The sequence below is a fragment of the Arabidopsis lyrata genome (genome assembly GCF_000004255.2).
Source record: "Arabidopsis lyrata subsp. lyrata unplaced genomic scaffold ARALYscaffold_5, whole genome shotgun sequence".
Taxonomy (NCBI): domain Eukaryota; kingdom Viridiplantae; phylum Streptophyta; class Magnoliopsida; order Brassicales; family Brassicaceae; genus Arabidopsis; species Arabidopsis lyrata.
The window spans coordinates 4,835,392-4,847,627 of record NW_003302551.1 but is presented as its reverse complement, the minus strand read 5'-3'; the positions used below and the strand labels follow the sequence as shown (position 1 = coordinate 4,847,627).

At 29.9% G+C, this 12,236-nt stretch overlaps 1 protein-coding gene, 1 long non-coding RNA gene and 1 other non-coding gene across 8 annotated transcripts; all 3 read right to left on the bottom strand.

The window, feature by feature from the left end:
- Positions 1-1,002: 1,002 nt before the first annotated feature.
- On the bottom strand, positions 1,003-1,075 carry TRNAA-AGC. Its single transcript has one exon. It is a non-coding gene; the product is annotated as a tRNA-Ala (tRNA).
- A 135-nt stretch (positions 1,076-1,210) lies between these two features.
- On the bottom strand, positions 1,211-4,572 carry LOC9311529 (protein odr-4 homolog). Its single transcript, XM_002875415.2, has 12 exons — positions 4,398-4,572; positions 4,125-4,208; positions 3,839-4,039; positions 3,656-3,751; positions 3,420-3,508; positions 3,207-3,335; positions 2,839-2,959; positions 2,412-2,496; positions 2,203-2,312; positions 1,931-2,079; positions 1,735-1,831; positions 1,211-1,646 (listed from the first exon to the last, which is right to left on the bottom strand). The coding sequence occupies exons 2-12, from the start codon at positions 4,203-4,205 to the stop codon at positions 1,344-1,346; spliced, it is 1,461 nt and encodes a 486-aa protein (XP_002875461.1). The 5' UTR covers positions 4,206-4,208; positions 4,398-4,572; the 3' UTR covers positions 1,211-1,343.
- Positions 4,573-8,385: 3,813 nt separating this feature from the next.
- On the bottom strand, positions 8,386-10,289 carry LOC9313191. 6 transcript variants are annotated; one of them, XR_002332061.1, is made up of 6 exons: positions 10,003-10,159; positions 9,819-9,876; positions 9,609-9,652; positions 9,353-9,464; positions 9,138-9,265; positions 8,832-9,048 (listed from the first exon to the last, which is right to left on the bottom strand). It is a non-coding gene; the product is annotated as an uncharacterized LOC9313191 (long non-coding RNA). The 6 variants fall into 6 exon arrangements; XR_002332057.1 differs by adding an exon at positions 10,215-10,289 and having other exon boundaries at positions 8,386-9,048; positions 9,353-9,876; positions 10,003-10,081; XR_002332059.1 differs by having other exon boundaries at positions 8,386-9,048; positions 9,609-9,876; positions 10,003-10,164.
- Between the last annotated feature and the right edge of the window lie 1,947 nt (positions 10,290-12,236).

Genomic DNA, 12,236 nt, shown 5'->3' with positions numbered 1-12,236 from the left:
TCCAGATTCTAAAATAGTATTAATCAGTTCATATTTAGTCCCATAATTATATGTATAAAAAATGTAATAATTGAGGTTAAAATAAAGAAGACGAAAGGGTAGACTTTTTGGGATATAGTTATGCTAATGTTACATCTAGAAGAATATAAGCTTTTTGTGACATTCTCATGAGATGATGACACGTGGAAACATTTAGGTGTTTTAGATAATGATAAACGGTAGGCAACTAAATAAATTGTTGGAATTACAGGTGGTTGTGTTCTTGACTCTTGACTCGGACCAATGAATCTAATCCTCTCTTTTGTTTTGTTTTATTATAATCTAATTTAAGAAAAATTAAAACAAGGTGAAAAGATTTTAAGAGTGAACGTAGAGTCACCGGTGGACGGCGGAGAGAAGTCGGAGATATGCGGCGATCGTACAAGGACCGATGGTTACATGTATAAGGTATTTAGTTTATAGTTTTTAATATAAGACAAATCTAACTAACATCTTGAATATGTGTTGTTGAATAACGATAATATGAATATTTCTAGTGGAAGTGGAAACTTACCAACTAAAAGACCATCTCTTACACTAAATAAGATGTTAGGACAGTCATTAATTTTCTTTTTGTAACAAATATACATTTTATTATTAATTTTTATTTCAAGTTTTACGAGCAAGAAAATAAGTTTTTTTTTTGTTAGGGAGAAAGACAATAAGTTTTAACATTAGTGTTCCTACTAATATAAACAGTTCAAATTCGGAAATTCTCCCTTCAAAACTTTGAGCACAAATAACTCCATCGCGATAAGTCGGCCAATCTTTAGGCGAATAGGCCATTTTGACAAGCACATTTGGATTTGTAAAGAAGAGGGAGCAATATTGGTTTAATTGATTTATGAATTGTATGTGTTTAATAGACTTCTACTAGCTTGCGTAAAGGAAATATATATATCGTTATGTAATTATCAAAACAATGAAGGGTTTATAAAAACATAAAAAGAAGAAAAACAAAAGTGGAGATGCGGGGTATCGATCCCCGTACCTCTCGCATGCTAAGCGAGCGCTCTACCATCTGAGCTACATCCCCATTTGTTATTGAAGTTCCATTGTAAATATTTATATTATTCATCTAATCATATCAACAATATTGCATAAGAGATCCTTGAGATTGAAGCTCAATTGTAAGCTCCAAAAAAGTGCATACTAAAATTGATTCAAGGTATCCTCGAAAAAAGAGGTAAGGTTTTGTATAGTTTCTCCAATAAGAAGAAAGGTCTCTCTCTCTATAACTCTAATGCGGGAAACAAAAATAAGTTCATTTGTGGTTTGGTCAAAACAGAGACTGTTAATATTTGCTAATCGCTCTGGTAAAGCATGAATCCTAATACAATCGAGAGTAAAAGCACGAAAATCCCGACCAACATCGGGACATTGGATGCAGTACTTGTGTTACTCGTTCTCTTGCTTTCATCTTCACCCCTTGTCCTTTCCACATTCCCTCCTAGGCAAAAGCTGGAGGCAGAAGTCGCAGGAGATATCACGTCCCACATTGATTCCGCGATCAATAAAGATGTTTCGGTTTCCACTTCTGATATCTTTGATGCGTCGATAGAAGAATGTTCCATGGACATTAACTCAGTACACCGTTCTTTTACCACCTTTTCAGAAAACAAAACACGTATTAAAATTTAGAAGAAGAGTTCACAAAGCGTAATGAATTTGAGACATTGCAGGTTGCTTATATACCTCGAGTGATTCGAATGGCTGTAGATAATCGCAGATGTACATACCCGCCAGCCACGGAACAAGAACTCTCCTGGGAAGACGGAGATGACATGCTTTTCTGTTTACAAACATTGAGACGTTAAGTATTTCGAGTTTATCAATAAACATTAAGGATGAACAGACATTCAGAAACTGTTATGTTTAGCAACTGACTCACGTAGATGAATTCAGGATGAGTTTGGAAATGGGAATTTTCGACATCTCATCTGCATCACCATTGTCTCCAACATCAGTTGGATTGAGATCCTGCTCGGACTCATCACAGATAATGTCCAATCTACTTTGCAGACTCCTAATTATGTCAGCCTGAAAAGAAATATACCACCATCAACAAAAAAATTTAATTCAATAAGTCCAATATAACTGGCACGAGCTCATATTTAAGTAAATAAGAACATAAGAAACCGGGAAGAGACATTGTTGCAGTACCTTAATATCAGCAATAGCTTGTGAAACTGGTTCTTTCACGTTCAAGTAGGCATAAGAGAATACAGAACCACTGAAGAGTAAAATTCCAGTAACATTCTTTGCAGTTGATGCTGCTCAACATTACACCGTAATATTAGATACAATCATCCGAAGACATGTCCAATAGCAAACCAAATCAGTGTGGCTAAATTAGAGTGAGAAAAACATACCCTCAGCCCGACTATCTTTCATGAATGGAAATAACAATTCGATTTCATGTTCGCCATCCGAGTTACAAGGCTCATCGTTATGCACCTTCAGTCCAACAAAAGTTAAGAAGAAATTACAAACAAGAGACGGTTATTTCCAGCCAATATACCATCCCTTATGTAGTCTACATAATTTTAGCGACACAGCAATGCCTACAAAGAAACTATATTCAAACAGACTATAGCAATGGTTGATGTATGAAAAGAAGCTATGTTATTGGCAGACACCATTCACAAGGATAACTTAACTGCATGATAGTTTCGATTAAATCACTCGAACCCTCAAGATTTATGTGCTTCAAAACGATTCAAGAATTCAACATCGAGTAATATTTAACAATTAACACAGAAACATATTAAAAAAGCATAGGGATTACCGTCTCCTCACCAAGTCTCCATCAATCATTGCATTTGCAGTATTCAGCTCTTTTGCATGAATTGCAAGTTCTTTACGGAGGGTATCAGTAAATGTTTGTGTACTTGACCCACCCTCACCGTAAATTGGTAATCTACGTGTGTAAAAGTGAAGAAAAAAATTAAAACAATGAGGTCAGGAATAAATACAGAAAAAAAGAAGAAGAGTTCCGGTATTTATATATGTATATTCATAGATACTGCAATTCAGAAGACTCATAAGAACACGCCTAACTGCTGATTAAATCAACTTTTTTTTTTCTTGTGTACTAATTTCTAAACATGAATATAGGTTAAAGTTGAATCTAAATCTAAAATCTAAATCTAAATGCAATGACATACCTGAAATTAAATCTGTAGCTGCACCTAAACCTCTGTAGAGAACTTAATACCTTTCCCAGCTTAAAGTCACAAGGTCGAAGACTACTTGATGTAATACTTGAGCTCAACAAACAAGTTCGGCAATTCCATCTACAAACATTTCGTCATATTTACTTTAAGTACGTAATAGTTCACCAAAACTTCTCGAAACTAAATCCTTGAAAGGTGGAATACCTCCTCGGACTGTAACATATGTGAATAAGAAGAGCTTCATTCAAGCTAGGGTCCAAATGTCGTATTGCATCTGAAACTGCCTTTATAGCCTGATAAAGGTTACCGTAACTTAGATCCATCCACATGTAGGAGAGTTTCAAATGCATCCAAAAGATTACTCATTATCGAAAGAAGTCACTTATCAGAATGATCTCAATTAAAACTACAGGAGCAAAACTAATCTCCCACAAAGTTACCTGGCAGAGAATCATAGTAGAATTCTTAAAAGAAGTGTCACTAGCCCATACATAGATACCAACAACCTTCATCCCACCCAACAACATTCTCGATACCTGATCATCCATTACAATGCCAATCATCATTTAACCATACACATTCATCACAAACAGCAAAACAATAGTATCGACTAATCGACAAACCTGCCGGGCATGTTCTGCAACCCAATCGGAATCAATCGATAAAGAAGACGACTCAGATGACTTAGATGGCTTCCTTTTAACATCTTTGGTCTCCAAAACCGAGCAAGCTGGTTCTCCATCATCGTTACTCGGTGTGGGAATCAAATCAAACACAAATCCACGATCCAGAACAGAGCTAAGCTTTCCTATCACAAGACCCACCTATGCACAAAAAATGCAAAATCACATCACAATCTCAAAACAGAGACAACATGCATTAACAATAACATGAAATAATAAGTATTACCTCAGCAGGAATAGCTGAGTGAGAGAGACGATCTTCAACAGAAGTAAGTCTAGTATCTTCACCAACCACTGCTTTAACCATTATCTGCAACAACCAAAAATCATATCTTTTCGAAATCCCAGAATCAATGAAGCCCAAAGATGGAGAATTTTCATCGAAATCAGATGAATCCAAGTCGGAATTCAAAAACCCAGAAACGGAATTGGATCCCTAACGCGGAAAAAGAGAACCCTATGAGAAGAAATTGAAAGGGGGAGATAGAGAGAAGGTTACCTCTTTTCGAAAGATCGTCCCTTTTTTTTGAGATTTGAGTAATAGTTTGGGGAAGAAGATGAAGAAGGTCCGTTTTGTTGAACCGTTGACTGTGTCTCTCTCACTAACTCATTATTGACCACAATACATGTCATTCATTTAGGGCTCGATCGGTTTAAACATAGTGCATGTCGGTAGGTTACTTTTTATCCGTATGCAACCTCTCTGAGTATCCAAATGACCAAATGTATGTATGCAAATCCTTATCCAGTAAAGTTCGGGTTGGTTACTTTTTAACAACATGTATGCAAATTTATCTAAAGTATTCAAAATACACCGAAAAAAAAAAAACTAAAACATAATTACCCAAAAATATAATATATTTAGATTTATAATTGTAGTTTTGGGTATATGGGTTAATATAAGTATAACTATAACTAATATTTTAAGTATATATTTGTATTTTGGATACTTTCTAGTACCCATTGAGAATCCGGTTTTTATCGGTTCTTTACTTCTTTTGGTTCAGAGGCCTAGGACCCATCTGCGTATTCACGCTGGTTCTGGTTTCGATACTTCTATGTTCGAGTCATTTTGGTACAATTTTTTGGATCCATATATTTTTCCAATGCTTAGATGCAAGTCGGAATGCTAATGAAGAAATTTTATGATTGATATATTGGCTGGAACAAGTGTGTTTGCGAAACTTTTTGATTTGTTAAAATCTAACAAAATACATATAATAAAACCACTAAATATATTACTACAATAAAAATTTCAAATTCTGTTTTTAAGTAATTAACTAATTAAATAAATTTAGTTTTAAAATTTTAAAACATTTTTATGTCATCTGTATTATATTAAAAATGAATGAAATTATATACGTGAGAAGAAGAAAAATATATCCCTAAATACTAAGCCGGTGAAAACTAATGAAATTTGGGAGATAAGAGCCCTAAAGAGAGACAATTTTGAAGAAAAAAAAAAACAATAAAAAAAATAGAAATCAAAACCTCTAAAGCTAAGTTTATACAAATTCAATTTCAATCCTATTTATTGGTTCTTCTTCGAGATCAAAAATTATCTTTATGTCGATGGAAACCACAAATTTCACCTAAAACTTCTGGCTTTCACATCCTCGTTTGGTGCTTGGTAGACTTATGAAATTAAAACATATGCTTATTTACTTGGGTTTGATAAAAATCTTATTTTGGAACAATATGATACGAAAACCTAAAGTCCAATTAAGAGAAAGTAAAAATTGATCATATACTTGATCTGGTTTTTAGCTCGAGTGGAGAAAATTGAAAAGTCACTAAACCTCTTCACTCTTCATTTTTAAATGGTGGTATCATAGTTGTATAAAAACAAAAACATCTACCAACTTAATATAAAAGTGTGGCCATGATCACGATAAAAATCTTAGGGATGGAAAAATCTATACTATTAACTGGAAAACATCTATATATACATTTTCGAAATAAAAATCTATATATACATTTTCCAAGTATAAATATGAAATAAATTTTAGAATTGACACTTATTTACAAGAGACTGCCATTATCGTAAATGTTTTCTATCAATTAATATTACAAATTATTTTCGAAAATATTTTTTAGAAACCGTGGCTTCCAAATATGGTAAAATTTTGATTTTGTTTCTAAATTTGATTAATTTCTAATTTCCTAAAACATCTCAACGTAATTGAAACATTGATATATAATTATTTTTTCCTTTTTATATGATCTTATATTTAATTCATTTTGAATATTTATAAAATACATATAATTAATAAAATAATAAAACAATTTTGCATATAATGTGATTTAAAATTTTAAAACGGACATATATTACTCACTCGATGAAGAAAAATATGTGTACAATGTCCCACATTGCTTAAAAAATTGGGCAATGGTTCAAAGTCATACTATAAAAAGGACCAAAATGATTCTGAATACAAATGAGTATGAAACTTGGTTATCAGGCGTCCAAAATCAAAATTATTATTCGGTTTACTCCGGTTATTTATTTTAAAAAATTGAAACTTTTAAAAAGTTTCAAAATATTATAAATATTTAAATTTTATTAAAAGCTAAGTATTATAATTATTTAAACATTTTATAAAATTAAACTTTATAAAACGTTAAATATTTATAAAACGAAAACTTTTATGAAGTTTCAAATATAAATATTTGAACTGTCTAAGAATTTATAAGAAGTTTAAACATTATAAATATTTAAACTTTATAAAATGTTTAGAGTATTTATAATATTTAAGTTCTATAAAATTTTTTTATAATATTTGAACTCGATAACAATTAAATATATATATATATATATATATATATATATATATATATACTAGTATTTTTGAAGTACATTTGTTAGCCGGTGGGTTAAATTGATATCCGACAAATTTGGTATCCGATCCGATAAGAAATTTCCTTCATGAATCTTACACCGGATATTTTATATCTTTTTGGATTGAATCAAAACATATAAGAAATTATGAATCGGATATTCCATATTTAAAAATATAGATATTAAGAAGATTTCGTTAAGATTTAAAAATATAATTCTCCTATCACCTTTGTTTGAATATTTATTAACTATTTTGAATCATCATATAATACATAAAGTTAAATCTCAAAATAAAAAAATTTCTGCATATATTGAAATTCGAAATTTTCAAAACGGATATATATTACCAATTGAGGAAAAAAGTGTGTGTTCAACGTCCCATATTGGCTGAAGTATTTAGATATAGATTCAGAATCATAATATAAATAAGATCAAAATGAATCCAAATCCGAATGAACAAGAAGCTCAACTTAATAAGCATCTAAATTTAAAATTATATACCGTTTCATTCCGTTTTTTAGTTTAACTGCTTAATTTTACCGGAAATAATAAATTTTAAACTTTTAAAAAGTTTTAAATAATAAAATTCATATATTTAAAATCAATAAAAAGTTTATAATATTATGAACATTTGAACATATATAAAGAGTTACAATAACACGAAACGGGTTATATTGCTAGACGAGGTTATATAACGGAACGAGTTTTTAATAAGTTTTAAATATTATAATTCACATATTTAAAATCAATAAAAAGTTTATAATATCTATATATACATTTTTGGAGTACATTTAGTAAATAAATCCTGGAGTTGAGATGTATTTACAAGTTATGCCACTAGTGAGTCGGATTTTTTTCCATCGATTGACCCAGTTTATTGCCAGTTGGATATCTCCGAAATTTCCTAATAAAACATTTTTAAAAAATCGACATTAATTAGTTAGACAATATCAACAAACAGATTTAGGAAATAAAAAAAACCAACTCATTAACACGTTTTCTTAGCCTAATTAATATGACGATATCTCTTTACTTTCTTATATTTCACCACATTTAATTCAAAAGATTTATTCCCTCCAATCAATCCACTAATATTCCCTCAAAAATTAAGTAATGTAAATTTTTTAAAGTAAATATATTATACTCTTATTTACAAAATAAAATCCAGAATATCCTAGCAAATAGAAACTAATTATACTCTCAACTAGGGATTGACCCGCGGTACACCGCGGGACTATATACTTTTTAAAACAAATTGAAATGTAAAAAATTTAAAGATTATATATTAATATAAACGATTACTTTGTATTTTTAAAATTCATATATATATATATATATATAAGTCTGTATATTATATAGTTTACGATTTATATATTTTTAGTATTCAATTTTTAAAATATAGATACAAAAACTTACATTTCTTTAAGTAGCGATGTATAGCGGATTTAAATTTGAATATTATATGTTTTTGTATTTCAATATAATGTTCTTTAAATTAAATAATTAATTTTATGTATGTAAATGAAAAACTATTTGGCTTTGTATTTATTTGTCGAATAAATTTAAGTGATGAAAGTGATTATTTTGTTTTGCATTATTATTATAAGATATTGTATATATGTGTCCTTATATTTGTACACCTTTGTCATTTGCCCCCTCTCATCGTTTTAAGCTCTAAACTCTAAAAAAATCTATAAATTTGCCAAGGTCTAAATTAAAAACAAAAACAGACACATATTTATGAGAAATGGCTTAATGCTTAAAATTTGTAGACCAACTTAAATGCCTAATACTTGTAGAAGAAACCTTATTCTCAGTTTCGTTTACTTCCGTTTGAACTACCTTTACCTCTAGAGTTAGGTGAAGAAGTCATAAAAGAGTATCTGGACCGTTTATTCTTATAAGTTTTCCAACTATGTAATGGCTTCTCATTTTCTTCTTCACTCTCTTTCCCACTCTCCTCCTTTGTCTCTTCCTCTTCTTCTTATTTTTCCTTTTTGCTTCCACTCGACTCTTCGTCTTTGCCTCTGCCTTTGACCCATTACTTGTTGGTGTCTTTGTGTCCCTTCTCTTTCGTTTCTTAGAATTTTGAAGCATCTTCTTCTTCATTCTCCATCACTTTCATCCATTGCAAATCGCTTAAACGGTGTACCGTGCTTCTTTTTATTCATGTTTACCCGTGAGGCTACCAAAATGGTTTCTCGAATCGTTCTTGTCTTCTTGAGTCTCTGAAGTGAAAGGCCACTCAAGAACTTCCTTCTCTTCTCCTTTTTCTGTCTTTCCTCGTCCATTTGTTAAAATATCCAAAACTCTATTTAGAAACAAATTAAATGAAGTGTGTTAAGGTCAAGAGATTTGATAATTATATCCGTCAATAAAAAGGAGAAACACTTAACTTACTTGATCATAGTAATAACCATAACGTCAACGTATATTAGGTTTCCGAAGATGAGATTGTACCTCCACTTTTCTATAATGCTACTCATGACAAAAGGCTACTTAAGCAACTTCCCAATTGTAATTGTAATCTAATTTCAACAATAAAACAAATTTAGCCATGAAACAAATATATACTTATTTACCATAAGTTAAATTAATTATATGAACTTTACCACCTTATTATAAATATCTCCAAAGGATCCACTACTAACTATGTAAGTTCCTTCATTGTTTGATGCAAGAGCCTTTATTGACTCACTCTGGGAAGCTCCTTACTTCAACTTAATGCTACAATCAACATATTATAATCCATAGAAACATAAAAGTGATTTAAGTCAGAGAATGAGCTGGATAAATCTTACGCCAAGACCAATAGAAAATTGAGCCAGGCAAAGCGGAAGCGTCGCAAAGCTGAGAGACAGCGAAGAATACCTCTACTGCTTTCATTCGAGCTTCTTTTGGCTGCAAGAATAATACTGTACGTGCAAATAGTTTCACAGAAATTTAGCTTACATATATTATCACAGATTCACAGTCATGTTACATTTTTACATCTCGCTTAGGTTTCATTGCTGTCGAATACTCTTACTAATAGAACTCTCTTGAACTAAATGAAGAAGTGATTTTAAGTTTTGTGGTTACCGAAAATCCAAACGCACACCTCAAGTTTGTGAAACTCCCATTCAATTTTACATACAACCTGACACAAACAGAAAAATGAAAACTTGGTTATAAAGAAAACACTGAAAACAGTGTGCCCCTATAAAAAAATTTCATATAGACCTGCCACTCCAACATAACATTCATTGCATGCAAAAAAACTTACGGGCAATTCAGAGGATAGCATTACGTCGATTGTAAGACTCTGTTCTCAAGGTCATCTTTTTCAAGTGGTTGGTAAAAATCTGCAAAGCATAAGAGAAAAAAAGATTAGATTTTGTCATTGCAAGGAACATAGATAATTAGAAGTAAAGATGTCCAATCCACAATTGAACCAATATGACATCGTAGCTTCCACGAAGTGGAGTAAACTCTTACAATCATATAACATTCACGAGCAAAGTTTATATGATTGAATAAAAAAATCACAATCAAATGAAAAGGAAGATAAAGATTGGGAAGGTGATTCACGATCAATCAAGTGAGAAAATCTTATTTATAGGAGACTGTAGATGTTTATGGTTAGGTTTGATTGTAAAGCAAGAACATCTTGGTGATCAAGCTCAAAATCTCGAAAATATCAAAATTTGAAATTAATGCTAACTATTATAATTTACTCCATAAATTATATTAGGCATATTCTTTATACATGGTATAAAGTATAATTGTAAACGAAATAAGATGTAAGGAATATGTCATTTGTTAGATGGATTGTTGTAATTAGTTTCTATTTTTCTTTAAATTCGGGATTGTAGCTATAATTGTTGAGATTTTTGAAAATATTGCGTCGATAATTTAGGCAAATATTTAAGGACTGAAATTCATTTCCAAATCTTTACTTAAATAAAACAAATCTAAAATTAATGTCGATATTTTAGGTAAATATTTGAGGACCGATTTTGTTATTTATGAGTTTTGTTTGTTACTATAAAATCGTTTTTATGTATAAAATCGTAACCAATTATTTTTCAGGTAAGGGAATCAAATCACATATCTTTAAAATGGTAATTAGCAATTGATCGAATATAGGTAAGGAAAGTTTGTAATATCTTTAAAATGGTAATTAGCAATTGATCGAATATAGCTTATTTTTATTCGTAATATTTTGTTGACTATTTGTTTATTTGGTAGTTTCTTAATATATGAGATATGAATTTAAATTTCGAATATTTATTTTATTAGATATCGAGTAGTTATGGTAAATACGTAAAATCACAGCATTATCAAGCAATGGTAATTAAGATTTGATTAGGATTAACTGTTGTTAGTAGTTTATATTTAACAGGTAAATCCCGAGATTAATTAAATGTTTGATATATACACTATAGGTTGATAGTAATCCTTAAACATATATATTTGATTTCCATATCTCTTAAACTCAAATCTCGTTAAATGAAAATTAGGAATGTTTTGTGAGTTTATTAATTGATTTGTAAATTTCATTAAGACAAATATTTTGTCAGATTTTATTTGTAGGGACTAAATGTACAATATTGAAATTGTAAAAGGATTTTTGAGGCCAAATCTTCACCAAAAATGTATATATAGATTGTTTATAGATAATATTTTCAATATTCTAGGAGTTATTTCTATATAGAAAGATAACAAATACAATTATCTATTTTTTTTGGTGAATAATACAATTATCTATTTAATGCTAACATAATTCAAAGAATTCTTTAAATAATTCTTATTTACAATATAAAATCGAATTTATGATGAAATATTCGAATCAATTGATTTTCATAGCATCTTAACTTTTTCATGTTTCAAATCGAATTAATGGGTTAATAATCCGAATTAATGACTATTAACAGCAAAATGATAATATTTCCATATCTTGAAGTACTCACACAAATCTGCATATTATTGAATTGGAAGATTCTTCAGTTTAAGAAATAAATATAAATTAGATTATTTCAACAATAAATGTAATCAAGAATATGGATAGTTTTCAAGCATAAATACCAAATCGTATTTGAACATTTAAAATCCTATTAAATAGCCTAAATTTTACAAATATTATATTTTCTATAACAAATCCTAAAATTTTAAAAGATATTTTTTCGGCTCCAGAACAAACCCTATAGTTAGACCCGAAGACTCTATAAATACTACAAAATTTAGAGTAATTCGATAATCCTCACAACACGTAAACTAAAGCTATCAAAGCGTTATCAATATATATATTTTGTTAAAGTCTTAAAGAGCATTGTCAATACTTTATAGTATCAATGTAATCAAATTTTGAGTATGTAATTTAGTGTGTTCTTTTAAATGGTTTTCATTTGGTTATTGGATATGAGGTTTGCTTTTACTGTTTTGAGTCATTGTTTTTTATTTTACGTTTATGTTTGATGCTTTAATAATTATAAAAATGATCTAGTTTGTATAATATAT